The sequence below is a fragment of the Grus americana genome, chromosome 32 (assembly GCF_028858705.1).
Source record: "Grus americana isolate bGruAme1 chromosome 32, bGruAme1.mat, whole genome shotgun sequence".
NCBI classification, from domain to species: Eukaryota; Metazoa; Chordata; class Aves; order Gruiformes; family Gruidae; genus Grus; species Grus americana.
This window is the reverse complement of record NC_072883.1, coordinates 2,015,889-2,033,893: the sequence shown is the minus strand read 5'-3', so window position 1 is coordinate 2,033,893 and position 18,005 is coordinate 2,015,889. Positions and strand designations below refer to the sequence as shown.

General features: G+C 55.8%; 2 protein-coding genes across 4 annotated transcripts in view; both read left to right on the top strand.

The window, feature by feature from the left end:
- Nucleotides 1-5,397, top strand: part of LOC129198436 (uncharacterized) — a 28,962-nt gene extending 23,565 nt beyond the window's left edge. The window contains exons 2-5 of one of the 3 annotated variants that reach the window (XM_054807748.1): nt 4,113-4,172; nt 4,287-4,342; nt 4,489-4,650; nt 4,793-5,397. In XM_054807748.1, coding sequence (XP_054663723.1) covers nt 4,134-4,172; nt 4,287-4,342; nt 4,489-4,650; nt 4,793-5,384 — 849 coding nt within the window. In that variant the 5' untranslated portion in view covers nt 4,113-4,133 and the 3' untranslated portion in view covers nt 5,385-5,397. Of the gene's footprint in view, nt 1-4,069; nt 4,173-4,286; nt 4,343-4,488; nt 4,651-4,792 lie in introns of those variants that run through there. The other 2 variants (XR_008574475.1, XM_054807749.1) reach the window with 2 other exon arrangements.
- Nucleotides 5,398-12,149: 6,752 nt separating this feature from the next.
- LOC129198272 (uncharacterized) lies at nt 12,150-13,676 on the top strand. Its single transcript, XM_054807423.1, is given in 1 exon segment — nt 12,150-13,676. A coding segment is annotated over 1 exon segment (1,527 nt).
- Nucleotides 13,677-18,005: the final 4,329 nt, after the last annotated feature.

The following is an 18,005-nucleotide window of genomic DNA, read 5'->3' as shown; positions in this document are numbered from 1 at the left end:
GCGGCGCCGCTGCACGCAGCCGCTCGAGGGGCCAGGCCTGAAGCACGGCGGTCACTGCCTGCCTTCTGCCACGTGCCCCCACCCCTTCCTCCTGCTGTCCCCCCGCCTGCGGCAGCCGCGGCGCTCTCAGCATGGGACAGACCGCCTTCCTCCTGGGACTCAGAGGATCATAGAATCTTTAAGCTTAGAAAAGACCTCTAAGATCATCGAGCCCACCTGTCAACCCAACACCACCATGTCTACTAAACCATGTCCCAAAGTGCCACGTCCACGTCTCTTTTGAACACCTCCAGGGATGGTGACCCCACCACCTCTCTGGGCAGCCTGTTCCAATGCCTGAACACTCTTTTGGTGAAGAAAGTTTTCCTAAGAGCCAATCTAAACCTCCCCTGACACACTGCTGGCTCATGTTCAGCCGGTTGGCAACCAGCACCCCCAGGTCCTTTCCCTCCAGGCAGCTTTCACGCCGCTCTGCCCCAAGCCTGTAGCCTTGCCTGCGGTTGGTGTGACCCAAGGGCAGGACCCGGCACTTGGCCTTGTTAAACCTCATCCAGCTGGCCTCGGCCCAGCCATCCAGCCTGTCCAGATCCCTCTGCAGAGCTTTCCTACCCTCGAGCGGATCGACACTCTCACCCAATATGGTGTCATCTGCAAACTTACTGAGGGCGCACTCGATCCCCTCGTCCAGATCATTGATACAGATATTAAACAAGACTGGCCCCCAAGACGGAGCCCTGGGGAACACCGCTTGTGACCGCCTGCCAACTGCACTGAACTCTGTTCACCACAACTCTCTGGGCTCGGCCTTCCAGCCAGTTTTTTCACCCAGCAAGACTCTGCAAGCACGCTGTCTGCAAGGCCTGGAGCTGTGTCGCCCCTCCCCGACTAGCCCCCTTCTATGCTCAGCATGACGTCATAGAATCAGAGAATCCCAGAATGGTTTGGGTTGGAAGGGACCTCACAGCCCATCTAGTTCCAACCCCCCTGCCATGGGCAGGGACACCCTCCACTAGCCCAGCTTGCCCAAAGCCCCATCCAACCTGGCCTTGAACACTGCCAGGGAGCCAGAGGCAGCCACAGCTTCTCTGGGCAACCTGTGCCAGGGCCTCAGCACCCTCACAGGGAAGAATTTCTGCCTCACATCTCATCTCCATCTCCCCTCCTGCAGCTTAAACCCATTCCCCCTTGTCCTATCACCACGCTCCCTGATAAACAGCCCCTCCCCATCTTTCCTGTAGGCCCCTTCAGGTACTGGAAGGCCGCAATTAGGTCTCCCCGGAGCCTTTGTCACCAAACATGGGATAATGAAGACTCCAATACTCCGTTTTAGTATTAGAAAGCAGGCATTGCTTTATTAGGCACCAGATGCATGGGGGGTAGCTCCGCCTATCGTGCATACCCTAAACCAAAAGTTCATCCTTTATATACCTTACGACATGAATTGTCATACATTTTCCGAGAAATCTCCGCCTCTCTGCTCAGCTACTGCATTTACATAACGCTGGCCTTGCAAAACTACACTACGCATGTGCGGGGGTCTCGCGTGGTTGTCAGTGGTCGTTTGGGGAGTTAGCCCCCCACTCCTTTTTCCCTTTTATGGTCTTGAGGACAATTTCTTCTCCTTGCATGTTTCCCAACTCGGTTGTCCGGCCAAGCTGTTCTTCCTCATCAACCCTGTTTGGGCAATCCTGCCAGGAGGTTTCTGTTCTCAAGGTTGGGATATCTTCTCCGTACACACTAATTACTCATAGGCCTTGTTACATTCAAAGCTAATCGTTGCCCAAAGCCCCATCCAACCTGGCCTTGAACACTGCCAGGGAGCCAGAGGCAGCCACAACCTCTCTGGGCAACCTGTGCCAGGGCCTCAGCACCCTCACAGGGAAGAATTTCTGCCTCACATCTCATCTCCATCTCCCCTCCGTCAGCTTAAACCCATTCCCCCTTCTCCTGCCACCACGCCCCCTGATAAACAGCCCCTCCCCTTCTTTCCTCTAGGCCCCTTCAGACACTGGAAGGCCGCAATTAGGTCTCCCCGGAGCCTTCTCTTCTCCACGCTGAACAATCCCAACTCTCTCAGCCTGTCCTCATAGCACAGGTGCTCCAGCCCTCGGATCAACTTCGTGGCCTCCTCTGCACTCGCTCCAACAGCTCAATGTCTCTCAGCTGAAACCGGGACATGCCCCACCTCAGCTCTTGGCACCACCCCAGGGAGGTGATGGCCGTGTCACAGTGGGCAGCGGTGGCCATGTCACTGTGATGTCACTGCGCGTTTGTGACACGGGCGCGCTGGCTGCTATAAAGGGAGCTGCTCCCAGAGGTGGGGAAGCATCTGGAGGAGAACCCAACCTCGGTGCTACTGGGCAGGAGTTTGGAGAGGAGTCACCAACGACCTGTCCTGTGTCCGCCGTGCAGTGGAAGGCACCCCACGGAAAAGAGGAGGTGAGGGCAGAGGATGCCCATGGTCCCCGCAGCCCTCGGCCGGGGGTCCGCGCGTGTCTGCCAGCGGCGGGGGGAAGGCAGCTGCCTGGGCCGGGGCAGGGCCGGGTGGGGAGGACGCATGTGTGCTGCTGGGGCTGATGGGGGGGGACTGGTCCCGGGTGCCCCCCACCCCCTCCTGCCACGTGCCCAGCCCCCAGCTGGTGCACACCCAGCCGGGCACAGAACTAGTGCGCGTGTGCGCACGGGACCGCTGGCTGTAGGGGCTGCAGGCACGTGAGTGCAGGCGGCTGACGGTGCTCCTCTCTGGGGGGAGGCTCCCGTGCCAGCCCTGGGCATCCCCGACCGTGACCGTGACCATGGCTCCCACCACGCAGGTCCAGTCATGGAGCTAGAAGTGGTGAAGCAAGGCCTCCGTGTGCTCTGGGAGCAACTGGCGCAGCGCTTTGCGTGGTCAGTAAGGCGCATGGAGCTGCTGCGGTGTCTGGTAGGTGTGGAGTGTTCCCCGTGTCCCCGGGGCCTGGGGCTGTGACACCTCTGGAGACCATCTTGTCTCGTGCCCTTGCCCCTGCTCGAGCAGGATCAGCAAGAGCCAGGCGCTCGGGACCACGTCCAGGCGTGGACCGTGTCCAGAGTTGGGCCTGGGGGTCCCTCTGTCTGCCCACAGTGCCTGCAGGGCTGGGAAGGAGAGGGGACGCGAGGGCAAAGGCAGTGCCCGAAGGGAGCCGGGAGGGGATAAGGAGGAGGAGGGCAGCGCGCTCGTGGGAGTGTGCCACTGCCCTGACGGCTGCTCCTCTTCCCCTCCTCTCCCACAGCAGAACTTTCGGATGGAGACGAGGGAGACGCCCGCGAGCCTGGAAGAGGCGCAGAAGGTAGAGGGGAGAAGGAGGCCCGTCCTGACAGGGTCAGGGAGGGGGGTGCCAGTGCAGCCAGCTAGCGCCGGCCGAGCCGGGCACAGGGCGAGGGGCGCGCAGGACCGCTGGCCAGGTGCGGGTGTGCAGGTGGCTGATGGGCGCTGGGACGTGGGAAGCTGGGGCAGCGCCACAGGCGAGGTGCGTCCACGGCTGTGCCAGGGAATCTGATGGTTCCCCATTCCTGCAGGCAGCAGAGGCTCTGGGGACCGATGGAGCAGCCGGCAGAGGTTCTGTGCAGAGCTCCACAAACATGGCAAAGAGCAAGGAGCTACTGCAGCATATGGTAGGTGTGGAGTGGCTCCTGGTCCGCGGGGGCTGGGGCTGCAGGCCCTGAGCCCCTGCTCTCCTTTCCGCACGCAGGAGGAGACCCATCGGGCGGTGCGCGAAGCCGTAGAGAAGTTCAGCAGCAAGGTGGGTGTCCTCTCCTCTGCACAAGTCCCAGGGCTGAGTCGGCTGGGGCTGAGAGCTTTGAAGGGACTTCTGGAGGTCATCTTGTCTTGTCCAAACCCCCCGGCTGAAGGAGGGTCACCTCACGCCGGTTGCCCAGCGGCTATGGGCAGGAGTGTGACCGGGGAGGCCGTTTTCCCCAGACGCTGGGGGCATCCACCACTTACTTCCCTTTGCCTGGCCCTGCCGGTCGCCCAGTCTCCCAGTGCCCTGGGGCAGTGGGGTAGCGAGTGGGCGTGGCCCTGGGGCTGGAGGGGGATGAGGGTGCCCAGGTGCCAGCCCAGCCGCCCGCATGATGCGCCCGGTGTTTTGCAGGGGGACAAGCACTGTGCCCAGATGAAGGGCTGGCTGCAGGAGGAGAAGCGCTACAATGAGGTAGTGCCGAAAGGGCCGGGGGAAATCGGGTGGGTGCCCACGGGCCCTGCGGGACTGGGGGGGCTGGAGGAGGGCCGCGGCGGGCTCAGGGACTCAGACCCTTCCTTCTCCCAGGTGCTGCGCCAGGAAATAGGGCAGCTTGACGAGGCCGTGGAGCAGGAAGAGATTCGGTGAGTTGGGCCCCTGCCCCACACGGGTGTCCTAGGGGGTCTCTGCAGCACCCGGAGCGATGGGGCTGCCAATGCCGGTGCCAGGCAATGGGGTGGGGGGAACGTGCAGCACGCACATGTGCAGCATGTGTGACAGGGGAGCCCAGTCCCTGCCTGGGGTGCTGTATGTTTGCAAGGGGACCCCCCCGCGTGGCCATGGAGGTCCGTAACTCGTCCAACCAAGCCCTGTTGCCTGCAGCCAGCAGCAGAGGAAGAAGGAGGCAGAGGCTCCGGAGACTGTGCTGCCGGAGGTGGTGGAAGCACAGCTGGTAAGGGGCAGACTGCTCCATGGAGCTCACAGCCACGCGTGGGCTGTAGTCCTGCGCAAGGCGGAGGGGCACTGCGCAACCCCAGCTGTCCCGACCGCGCGGCAGTGCCTGACAAGTGTCCTTGCTCTGCGTTGACCTGCAGGAGAGGGACCTGCTGGCGAGGAGACGCGGCTTCATGTATTGGCTGCAGTGAGTGTCCCCTCTGGGTCCCTGGGGGCCCGCTCCCGGGCAGCGGGTGCGATGGGCCGGACACCTGCTCCAGCCGCCGCGGCTCACAAGTCCAGGCTGCTGGGGAGCTGCTGGCCGGCTGCGGGCTTTGCTGCTGGCAAGTGCTCAGCGTCGGTTTTCCCTGGGCCAGGGCATTCTCCCGGGCTTGCCGAGTCTCCTGTCCCACCCTGCCCGAGGCAGCAACGCAAAACGGCTGGGGAGGCAGCCCCCGGGGCTCCCAGGACAGCCCCCTCCATCCCATAGGCAAGATGGGCTTGGCATGCATCCACCCTGCCCTGTCTCCCATCCCTCTTCTGCCCCGCAGGATACTCTGCCTGCTCCTGGTTGGCCTGCAGCTGGCCGTCGGCTTCGCTCTGGCTGCTGCGGTGCTCTACGCCTCCTCCTACGACCCCGAGCTCTTCTACCGCCTGCTGCCACGTGTGCTGTGTGAGGAGACCTACACCGACCTGGCCTACGCCCTGGGAAAGATCCTCCCCGTGGCCAGTGAGGGGCTGCTGCCCTTTTGACAGCCCCCGCCAATAAAGCCTTTTCTGTCTCCACCTCCATGGGCTCGGGCGTGTTTGGTGGGGCGCAGGGAGAGGGTCCTGCCCCGCGTGCCGCTCCCCCCAGCCCCTCCAGGCCAGGCCCAGTCTCATCTGCAAGGCACCAGGCGCTGCTGCCCTGCCTGCAGCAAGCCAGGCCCCTGCGTGCCAGCCTCACCCGGCCTCCCTCCCTCCCTCTCTCCCTCCCTCTGTCCCCGCAGGATTGATGGCGCTGGATAGTCAGGTGGAACCCCCATCTCCTCAGGCCATGGTCGGGGTTTTACTCCCCCTTTTCGGCAGCCCTTTAGCAATGTGCAGGACACCCCGTAAGCGTGGCTGAGACTGCTCAGGCTCCAGCAGCCGGGGACTCATTTACACCGAGGCCGGCAAATGCTGTCACCCACACACCCACAGACCCTCCAAGACCCTCCCTCATACCCACAGCTCCCCACAGGCCCTGCCCTTCTCCCTCCCCACAGCCCCACACTTTGGCTGCCGAGGGGAAAGGCCCTGTCGCATGGAGGCCGGAGCGATGCGGCCTGCCAACTCCGGAATGCGGCGCCGCTGCACGCAGCCGCTCAAGGGGCCAGGCCTGAAGCACGGCGGTCACTGCCTGCCTGCCCCCGCGTGCCCCCACCCCTTCCTCCTGCTGTCCCCCCGCCTGCGGCAGCCGCGGCTCTCTCAGCATGGGACAGACCGCCTTCCTCCTGGGACTCAGAGGATCATAGAATCTTTAAGCTTAGAAAAGACCTCTAAGATCATCGAGCCCACCTGTCAACCCAACACCACCATGTCTACTAAACCATGTCCCAAAGTGCCACGTCCACGTCTCTTTTGAACACCTCCAGGGATGGTGACTCCACCACCTCTCTGGGCAGCCTGTTCCAATGCCTGAACACTCTTTTGGTGAAGAAAGTTTTCCTAAGAGCCAATCTAAACCTCCCCTGACACACTGCTGGCTCATGTTCAGCCGGTTGGCAACCAGCACCCCCAGGTCCTTTCCCTCCAGGCAGCTTTCACGCCGCTCTGCCCCAAGCCTGTAGCCTTGCCTGCGGTTGGTGTGACCCAAGGGCAGGACCCGGCACTTGGCCTTCTTAAACCTCATCCAGCTGGCCTCGGCCCAGCCATCCAGCCTGTCCAGATCCCTCTGCAGAGCTTTCCTACCCTCGAGCGGATCGACACTCTCACCCAATATGGTGTCATCTGCAAACTTACTGAGGGCGCACTCGATCCCCTCGTCCAGATCATTGATACAGATATTAAACAAGACTGGCCCCCAAGACGGAGCCCTGGGGAACACCGCTTGTGACCGCCTGCCAACTGCACTGAACTCTGTTCACCACAACTCTCTGGGCTCGGCCTTCCAGCCAGTTTTTTCACCCAGCAAGACTCTGCAAGCACGCTGTCTGCAAGGCCTGGAGCTGTGTCGCCCCTCCCCGACTAGCCCCCTTCTATGCTCAGCATGACGTCATAGAATCAGAGAATCCCAGAATGGTTTGGGTTGGAAGGGACCTCACAGCTCATCTAGTTCCAACCCCCCTGCCATGGGCAGGGACACCCTCCACTAGCCCAGCTTGCCCAAAGCCCCATCCAACCTGGCCTTGAACACTGCCAGGGAGCCAGGGGCAGCCACAGCTTCTCTGGGCAACCTGTGCCAGGGCCTCAGCACCCTCACAGGGAAGAATTTCTGCCTCACATCTCATCTCCATCTCCCCTCCTGCAGCTCAAACCCATTCCCCCTTGTCCTATCACCACGCTCCCTGATAAACAGCCCCTCCCCATCTTTCCTGTAGGCCCCTTCAGGTACTGGAAGGCCGCAGTTAGGTCTCCCCGGTGCCTTTCTCACCAGCTATGGGATAAGAAACTCTCCAATACTTTCTTTTAGTACCTAACGCTGGCATTGCAAAACTACACTACGCATGCGCGGGGGGTCTCGCGTGGTTGTCGGTGGTTGTTTGGGGAGTTAGCCCCGCACTCCTTTTTCCCTTTTATGCTCTTGAGGACAATTTCTTCTCCTTGCATGTTTCCCAACTCGGTTGTCCGGCCAAGCTGTTCTTCCTCATCAACCCCGTCTGGGCAATCCTGCCAGGCGGTTTCTGTTCTCAAGGTCAGGATATCTTCTCCGTACACGTTAATTACTCATAGGCCTTGTTACATTCAAAGCTAATCATTGTTTGGTAAAAGAATTTCTCAACAGTCCCAGCTCAGCTCCTGGCCCAGTTCAGGTCTCAGCCCAGCTGACAGCTGTTCCAGTTTAGGGCTCTGCACCAGTTCAAGTCACAACTCAGCCCAGGCCTCTACGCCTGTAGCCAAAAAGATAGGCCTGTAACGAAGGCCTGCTTCTATTATACAGAATAAGAAAATGTAGCCAAGAAGAAGGGCCTGTAAGGAAGGCCTACTTGTATTATATGTGATAAGAAACTATTCATTGTTACTTTAGGTAGAAGGCTAAAGTTTTTTTAGAATGAGCACCTGCTGCACATCATGAGAAAAAGGAGGAGCTACAAGACACTTCAAGGTCCTTATGTACATACTTGCAGAAAGGGAGGACATTAATTGCCTCCAGCAACATCCTTATCTTGCTGAGGCGTATAGCGAACAATTACCAACACGGAAGTACTGAGAAACTAGGGGAAAGGTAATTTGGGCCAGGGTCCCCACGACCAACGACCCATAAGCCCCCTACCCAAATTATCCCACCTACTCAAAAGAGAGAGGCGGAGAACGGAACTGAGCATGCGTTCTAGTTTGCATGCTAGGCGAAGAAATATGAACCAATTATTGTAACGGGGAGTGTACCACTTTGTAATCTTTGTGACACATGTGTATAAATATGACAAGAGAACTAGCGCTAGGGGTGCCTGATTAGAGGAACTATCCTCCTGACACCCAGCGCTGCAATAAAGGAAATGCCTGCCTCTTAATGCTAAATTGGTGTTAAGGAGTTTTCTTTATTCCCGAATTTCGGTGACAGGTCCAGCCCAGGCCCAGCCCAGACTCTGTACCACTTAACATCCCAGCCACTTCAAGGCTCCAGCCCACTTTCACTCAGCACCTGGCCCAGATGAGGTTCCGTTCCAGTTTAACGCCCTTTCCCACTTTCAGGCCAGCTCCCACTTCACGCCCTGCACTGGGTTGGGGCCGGCTCCCAGTTCAGGGCCCCCTCAGCTTACCGCCTCTTCCGCACCAGCCAATCAGCGCACGCAAGGCGGGGGCACGGCAGCCAATGGCGGTGCGTGGGGGGTGGGACGAGCGTTGCCAAGGGGATGGCACTCCGGCCTCGCGCGCGCGCAGCGGGGGCGCCGTGGCAACGGGTGACCATGGCAACGGCAGCGGGCGCCCCCCCCGGGTCCTCCTGACCGCCCGCAGGACCCTCCCGGCCTTTTTTGGGGACATCCCCCCCGCCCCCCCCCAAGTGTCCCCAAGTGTCCCCCCCGGCAGGACACAGTGCCACTGCTGATCTCACCTCCATGAGCTTCAATGGGCCGAAACACTGCACAAAAGGCGCAAAACTGTAAAACAAGAACTAAAAGAAAGTGTTGGGACACTGGCATGTGAAGAACCAGTAAGTGACTGGGACAAAGTGGGATGGCACTGCCACCTGGATGGGGACGTGGGGTGGTGTGGGGGTCCCACCAGTGCACGACTGGGCCATACTGGGATGGCACTGTCAACCATGGGGTGACACGAGGTGCCATCACAGCCAGACTTGGCCAAACTGGGACGGTGCTGTCATCTACGGGCGGACACGTGGAGACATGGGGTCCCACCAGGGCCAAACCTGGGGCTGCGGGCTTGGCTAGACACCTCAAGTCCGAGCATGGCTTACTGTCACTCTCGCTCGTCCAGCCTCCAAACTGTCAGCATCCAGCCCCTGCTCCCAGGCCAAAGGTGCCAGCCCCAAAATGGGTGCCTGGCCTCAAACCTCCCTCAGCGGCCCTTGCACGGCCCCACTCACACTGGGGCTGCAGGCTCGCCTAGACCCCGAAAGGGGCCAAACTTGGGATGGTGCACTCTTATATTTTTGCAGCAGTTTATCCATTGCAATCCTGTCCGTGACGCCAATTTTACTGTCGCGTGAAAGGGTACAAGTCTGATGTGTGGCTGAGGGAGGCCGTCCCGTTGAGTCACGAGGTTCAGAAAGGGCCCCCTTGCTTTCTAAACTCCTTCTCAGAGAGGAGCCTCGGTGCGGCTGCGTCCAGTCTTAGTCCCAGACTTGGTCAACGGTTTATGTCTAAAGGATTATGTGTGTAGCCACATATCAGAGTCAACGTTTGCCTGTCAGAGCCCCGCTAAGGACTTTCACTGAAACAGCTTCGCAAAGTCGAAAAGAAAAATAGGCAATTTATTGAGGCGACAGATATAAAAAGTTTGGAATCGCCACTGAGAAATGCACTTGCTGCAATAATTTTGAGCTCAAGTTAATAGTTAATAGGTTTTACCCCAGCTGGAAGCTGAGCACCACGCAGCCTCTCGCTCACTCCCCCCCATCGGGATGGGGGAGAGAATTGGAAAAGTTAAAGTGAGAAAACTCACGGGTTGAGATAAAGACATTTTAATAGGTAAAGCAAAAGCCGCGCGCACAAGCAAAGCAAAGCAAGGAATTCATTCACCACTTCCCATGGGCAGGCAGGTGTTCAGCCCTCTCCAGGAAAGCAGGGCTCTGTCACGCGCAATGGTTACTTGGGAAGACAAACGCCATTGCTCCGAACGCCGCCGCCCCCCCCTCCTCTTCCCCCAAGCTCCTTATAAACTGAGCATGACGTCATATGGTATGGAATATCCCTTTGGTCAGTTTGGGTCACCTGTCCTGTCTGTGTCTCCTCCCAACTTCTTGTGCACCCCCAGCCATCCTGCTGGCAGGGCAGCGCAAGAAGCAGAAAAGGCCTTGGCCCCGTGTAAACACTGCTGAGCAGTAAGTCCATAGAACAAAAACTTCTCTGTATTATCAACACTGTCTCCAGCACAAATCCAAAACATATCCCCACACTAGCTACTATGAAGAAAATCAACCCTCTCAGCTAAAACCAGGACAAGCGCTTTTGTTAATGATAGTTTTCCCGGGGTAACATCCGACATAATCGGAGGCGCAAGTCTTACCAAAGAGGCGTCCCTGCTTGGGGAGGAGAGAGAGGTCCAGGCCCGTCGACCCGTCCGGATAGTTGGAGTTCTCATCCTCAAAAAAGAGGCTTCTAAATGCCAGATTTATACTTTTGGCGAGGCGGGACTAAGTCAGGTATTGTGTGCCGATTGGCCCTTAGCAAGGCTTGTTGCGCAGTTGATCGGGGCTGGGGGGGGCAGTGGCGGAGAACAAAGGCGTTCAGTACAGAGGAGCGGTGGTCTGTTTAGTTTTACCAAAGTAACGTCAAGCTGTGAAGGCTCCCCCTCACCCCAGGCGTCACTCAGCTGATTGAGGAGTAGACCCGTCAGGCGCTGCAGCTTGTTAAGATGAACAAATTGCTCATCTCCTGCCCCTGTTCAGGTCCGGTGCTTATCAGTGCAAGATAAGCAAGTTGCTCAATCCCTGCTCTCGCCCAAGCTGGACTCCCCCAGGGCCCCTTCTGCTGGCTCCTAATGGCCCTGTATTCGGCACCAACAAGCCTGGACTAGTCCGGCATCCAACACCGTGGAGGTCCGTAACTCGTCCAAGCAAGCCCTGTTGCCTGCAGCCAGCAGCAGAGGAAGAAGGAGGCAGAGGCGCCGGAGACTGTGCTGCCGGAGGTGGTGGAAGCACAGCTGGTAAGGGGCAGACGGGTCCGTGGAGGTCACAGCCACGCATGTGTAGCGGACTGCTACGGTATGCAGTTTGTCTCGACGTTGCCGTCACACCACCATTTCCCTGCGTTGATGTCCTGCCTCGGAGGGCACTGCCCCCCCCCTCCCCCCCCCCCCCCCCCGCGGTCTGCGGACGAGCGCCACTGTGCGCATGCGCGAGAGCCAGGGCGTGAAAAGTCTTCCCGAGGAGGCAACACGTACCACACGTGCCGCACGAACGGCACGTATGCAGCCGCGATCTGCGCATGAGCGTGGGACCCTCTATAAAGGAGTGCACGTGCTCCGGTAAGTGGCGGGGCTTTTCTCCTTCTTCCTCTCCTCCTCGTGCACCTTCCGGGACCTGCTTCGACAAACCCTGCCACGCTTGGGCACCACAGAGGGAGCCAACGGAACATCACTGGACTCGGAATGGTGGTAATTAGACTCGTCCCCGACTTGGTCCCTTCCCCTCTCTATCTCACTACCTCTCTATTTCTCTATCTCCCTCTCTCTCTCTCCCTCTCCTTTGCTCTCCCCCGTTCTCCCGGTTGTCCCTTTCTATACAGTCCTTATCCCCCTGTTCATACAAAATAAAACTAAAACGTTGTACCACATCTGACCTCGTTTCTGTCTTAATCTCGCTCTTGGGATCGTATCGAAACCTCCCCGATATCGGATCGGGACATCTTAATTGGCATCACGGACAGGATCCCTTGAGACGAGAGTGTCATACAACCTTGTTGTGGTGTGCTGTGCGAGTGTGTGTGAACGAGACGTACAAGCAAGTACGAAGCGAGTGCAGAGTTCCGATCCGCGGTTCTGCTCTCCCCCGAGGGAAGCAGCCGGAGACGAACGAAGCGTAAGGAAGGAGTGGATGTTGGTTCCTTTTTATTGATAACTTGCGTAGTAGCAGACAGCTTGGCGTCCCGGGGGTGTATAGGGGAAATTTGGACTTTAAGGCGTGACCCTCCCGGGACGATATCCCCTTTGTAGGATATGGCTGCCCAGAAGGCAGGAGATATTTGTGACTGTGCGCCCGAACAGACTGGGGAAATTGGTAAGTTAGATGATTTTTTGGAACTATACCGATCTCGTCCCTCGCTCCTGGGACAAGATTGGGCAAGGGACCATTGGTTCCAGTTGCGAAGTGTAATAGACAGAATGACAGTAGTGCAGAAGGAAGCTAAGGTTAAAAAGGGGAAGGGAAAAGCTATAATTTGTGCCGTGTTGGGAGCGTGTTTGGCAGCTGTGGTGGAGGAAAGGACGCGGAGGTCCTGTCAGGCTGAGGCTGCGGTAGCTTCTCTGCAGGCAGCAATAACAGCGCTGCAGGAACAGCTACAGGAAAATAAATGGGCGCTGGAGGAGGAGAAGCGCCAAAACCTGATCTTGAAGGAGGAGTTGAGAAACCAACTCCTAAGGGAGACAGACACCCTAGCAGAAGCGGAAGTACTGCTCGAGGAGAAAGGGATACGGCAAGTCTACCCCTGGGGAGACCTAAAGGGAGTAAAGGAGGCCGTAAAGAAACCCCCCCATATGTGCCCACTAGTTAAGACGGAACACGTATATGAAGACAATAACGACAATTGCCCCCAGGTTATTACCAAAGAAACTCCTTTCACGGCAACCGAATTGGCCAAGCTGCGAAGGGACTTTGCAAGGACTGTGAGAGAATCCGAAACTGAATATGTTTGGAGGGTGTCCCTGTCGGGGCGAGATGGGATTTTGCTGTCGGAGAAAGAGGCGGAAGGATATTGGGGCCCGGGCATGTTTTTAACCACTGGCGACCGCTGAGCCCCATGGTCATTAACTCAGAGGGTTGCATATTGGGCAGGAGGGTTGAACCCCTTGGAAAGGGGAGACCCCCTAGCCATAACAGGCTCGGTAGATCAGCTGTTGGAAAGTGTGCAGAAAGCGGCTTGTCTGCAAATGATGTATGATCGGGAACTCAAGCCCAACCTGAGCTCCCCAATGTTGTTGCCAGTAGATCCGGAACGAATGACGCCCCTGATACGGGGACTTCCCAATTCTTTAAAACCTATCGGGATCCAACTGCGGGGGAAAATTCAGAATATACCCAGGGAGGAGAGAATCGCAGCTGCCCTGGAGGGACTGGTGACCCCCGAGCATCGGCGGCTAGGGAGGAAGGCGTGGACCTGGGGGGAGATAGCGCAAGAGTTAATTAACTATGGGAGAAAGTATGGCCCTGTTAGCCGATCATACCAGAAGGTTGAAACCAGAGCTGTGCGAGCGGCAGAACAGGGAAGCGGGCGGCTGCCATTCTCTGGGAGGAGCCCAGATCTAACTGGAAAAGGAAAGCCCCTAACCCAACAAGGGTTATGGCAGTTGGGGCTGCAAAAGGGCATTCCCCGGGATTTGATGGACGGACTCCAGACTAAGAAGTCAGAGTTGCTAGTGCAGAGATGGTCCGCACAGGGAACTACTCCTAGACCAAGTCGTAATACCTTACCAGTAGTGAACATGGGGGAGGAACAAAAAGGGGAGGAAAGAATGGCGGGAAACTAAAGCCTCCGCCCCCCCAGGGTGAGGGGGGAGGCGGAGGGTGGACGTTTATAAGGCAACTCACCTGCAACGAAAAAGGGGATTTATTGATTACGGTGGCGGTAGGGCCAAAGAAAAGGCCTGTAACCTTTTTAATTGACACCGGAGCCCAAATTACAGCGCTAAGACAAACTGAGGCGGAACAATGCGGTATCTCGATCCCGTCCAAATGCCTCATAGTCCTAAATGCCCTGGGTAAAAGCCAAACCGTACCTATGACCCTGGTGACGTTGTGGCTACCGGGAGAAGAAGGTCCCGTTAACACTATGGCAGCAGTGGGGCCCTTCCAAATGAACCTCTTAGGTATAGACATCCTGAAGGGTAAACAGTGGCGGGATACCCAGAGGAATTCATGGTCTTTCGGTGTCCCTCAAATTAGGCAGTTAACCGGAACCTTCGGTGCGGCAGTGCGCCTGCTACAAGCGGCGCCTCCCCTCCCTCCTTCCCAGCTAACCAATGTAAAACCCTATCCGTTACCGTTGGGAGCAAGAGAAGGTATTGCGCCAGTACCGGAGGATTTGAAAAAACAAGGAGTTGTAGTCCCGGCACAATCTCCTTTTAACTCTCCTGTGTGGCCAGTACAAAAACCTGGTGGCACGTGGAGATTAACAGTAGATTATCGCAGGCTCAATGCAAATACGGGTCCATTGACAGCAGTGGTACCAAATATTGGCGAGTTGATAGCGACTATTCAGGAACAAGCCCACCCCATCATGGCAACAATTGATGTTAAAGATATGTTTTTTATGGTTCCCCTGCAACCTGAGGACCAAGATCGCTTTGCTTTTACGTGGGAAGGCCAACAATTCACCTTCACCCGACTCCCACAGGGATATAAGCACTCTCCCACTCTAGCCCACCATGCGTTGGCGCAGGAACTCGAGGTAGTCCAAGCAGAGAAGGAAGTCAGTGTTTACCAATATATCGACAACATTCTTGTGGGAGGGGATGAAACAGAGAAAGTGCGGATAACTCAGGACAATATAATTTCCCACTTAGAAAGTTTGGGGTTGAAAATTCCACCAGAGAAGGTACAAACACCCTCAAGCGAGGTAAAGTTTTTAGGAATCTGGTGGAAAGGAGGAATGACACGCATTCCACTGGACACCCTTTCCTCATTAGATCAGATTAAAATGCCAGAGTCGAAAAAGGATTTGCAACATGTATTAGGATTATTTGTGTTTTGGAGAAAGCATATTCCTGATTTTTCGATTATTGCAAGGCCACTGTATGACTTATTGCGAAAAAAGGCCCAATGGGAGTGGACCCCGGTCCATGATGAGGCATTACGACTGCTAATATTTGAAGCAACTGCCCACCAAGCTCTCGGTCCCATTCACCCCACAGATGCTATCCAAATTGAGTGGGGGTTTGCCCGGACCGGGCTCTCGATTCATTTATGGCAAAAGGGGCCAGAGGGGCCCATTCGGCCTATGGGTTTTATTCGTGCAGTTTTAAAGACACTGAAAAAAGATACACAGTGTGGGAGAAGGGTCTATTTGTAGTTAGTCTAGCTTTGAGAGAGGCCGAACGAACCACTCGAAAGCAACGCATAATTCTTTGGGGCCCGTCTAAGGTGACTAAAGCAGTCCTAGTGGGAGCCCCACCCCCTGACGGGGTGGCTCAGAGAGCCTCTGTGCGAAAGCGGTATGCCCAAATAGAACATTATTGTGATATATTTACAGTGTCTGAGGGAGCCACAAAGAGGTTAACCATCCAAGAAGAGGTGGGCCCAGATAGAGAAACAGCTGAACTTCCCCCTGTGATACAGATAGCTCCCCCGTTTTCTGAACAAATGCACAACGTGTGGTTCACAGACGCCTCGTCAAAGCGAGAAGGAAAGGTCTGGAAATATCGAGCTGTAGCACTCCAAGTAGAAACCAAGGAACAAATCATTACGGAAGGGGAGGGTAGCGCACAAGTGGGAGAACTGGTCGCGGTATGGAGCGTGTTCCAACATGAAGCCCAAACCACTTCCCCTGTATACATTTATACTGACGCTTATGCAGTATTTAAAGGTTGCATAGAATGGCTACCATTCTGGGAGCAAAATGGATGGGAGGTTAACAGAGTACCGATATGGCAAAAGGAAAAATGGCAGGACATCCTTGCAATTGCTAGACGTGGGGAATTTGCAGTGGCGTGGGTGGCCTCCCACCAACAAAGTGACACCCCAGCGAGCCGGTGGAACACCGAAGTAGATGAGTTGGCCCGATTAGCTCCCCTTCAAAACACCCCAATAGCAGAAGACTGGGAGCAATTGTTGGAATGGTTGCATGTAAAGAGGAAACATTCAGGGATCAAAGACCTCTACTGTGAGGCCCAAGCTCGAGGTTGGCCTGTTACTAGAGAGAAATGTAAGACTTGTGTGTCCGCTTGCGAACAACGCCGTACCTGCTTAGAAAGACACCCCCTGGAAGACGATCCCCTACACTTGAGGGAGGGGAAGGGGCTGTGGGAAACCTGGCAAGTGGACTGTATTGGTCCTTTCCGGAAGTCGGAAGGAAAGCAGTATGTGTTGGTCGGAGTGGAGGTAGTGTCAGGGTTGGTCCAAGCCGTGGCATTTGCCAAAGCTACTGGAGAGAACACGGTGAAGGCATTGAAAGAGTGGTTTGGTACCTTCCCCAAACCACGGTCGATTCAGTCGGACAACGGTTCTCACTTTACAGCTAAGATAGTTCAGGAATGGGCAGCCCGGGAGGGAATTTCATGGGTGTTCCACACCCCCTACTACCCGCAAGCGAATGGAATCATGGAAAGAACAAACGGGCTACTCAAATGCTTCCTGAAACCACACAGACCAGCATGGGCTGAGCGGGTGGGAGACGCAGTGACCAGCGTAAATAGCCGCTGGGGAACGAATGGATGCCCAAAAAGTACGGCGTTTTGCCCACAAGCCCCGACAATCATACCCACCTCACATAGCCCTGATCACCCTGACAACCCATCCCACTTCCCCGGACAACCTGTTTTAGTTGAACTCCCCACCGTGGGAGCACTACCGTTAGTCTTAGACACCCCAATAAATAAATACACTTGGAAAGCAAAAGACGCCAGCGGGAAAATCCAGAAGATTCATGCTAAGTGGATTATTCCTTCCTTCTAACCCGAGGAGTGAGTTTGTTTCTGTTCTTGTTTTTCAGGACAAAGCAGTTGACCCAGACACATACCCCCAGAAGAAGCCAGACAGACATCGATTGCGGTTTGATCAGAATGCGCATGCTATTTTTGATTATTCTAATTCAGACGTGTGTTTATGAGAGCGATGGAAAACCAATTCCTCTACCTTCCCCCGACCCATATGATCCCTTTAAGGACAACGAATTTGTATTATTGGCTAAAGCAGTGAGCCGAACCTTCAATTTGTGTCATTGTTGGGTTTGTGGAGGACCTCTGGCGTTGTCGAGTTGGCCGTGGACGTCCGCACCCCTCACCCCCGACCAGATCGTAAGCAACTATTGTGAAACCGCAGACGACACTTGGGGCGACAGTGGGACGTGGCCAATTCAATATCCAACTGTAGGGCAGTATTGTCTAAACCGTACTCAAAGGGGAGGGATTTACGTGGGGGAAAGTAAATGTCAATGGACACTCACTCGTAAGCTAGTTGATAAAGATAGGAGAGTCTACATATGGATGTGGCTTAATGAAACGGGGCGCACTCAGGGATTCAAGGGATATTGGTCAAACAAAAATGAAACCCTGTCTGTCCCACAAACCAATTATAAGCAAATTTGTGAGTGGAAAAATAATTCTGGCGCTTGGTATTGCACCGGCCGAACAAGTAATTGCCCAACCATGTTTTTTAGCCCTCTGGGCGATGACAACACAACTTATTTTCAACTCCCAAAAGGGGCAGCTGGACCATTTGCTCATGGCGTTAAGGCTAAGAAAGGGCATTGCTGGATCTGCAGACACACCGCATATAAACATTTACCTGCAGGATGGTCAGGAATCTCTAACATAGGGATTATCCGGCCCTTATTTTTTCTTTTGCCGGAGAGAGGCGGAGCTCGGTTAGGAATAAAACTATATGACAACCTCAGAGATAGAAGTATTGCCCGTAAGACGTGATCTATCGAGGTAAATTTAGGTGGGACACAAAAATGGGGAAACAATGAGTGGCCTCCTGAGCAAATAATTCAACATTACGGACCTGCCACCTGGACCCCTAATGAACAAATATCAGGGGCAAGAGAACCAATTTGTAACTTAAATCGGATAATCAGATTGCAAGCGGCTCTAGAAATTATTGTAGCCAAAAGGAAAGGCCTGTAATGAAGGCCTGCTTCT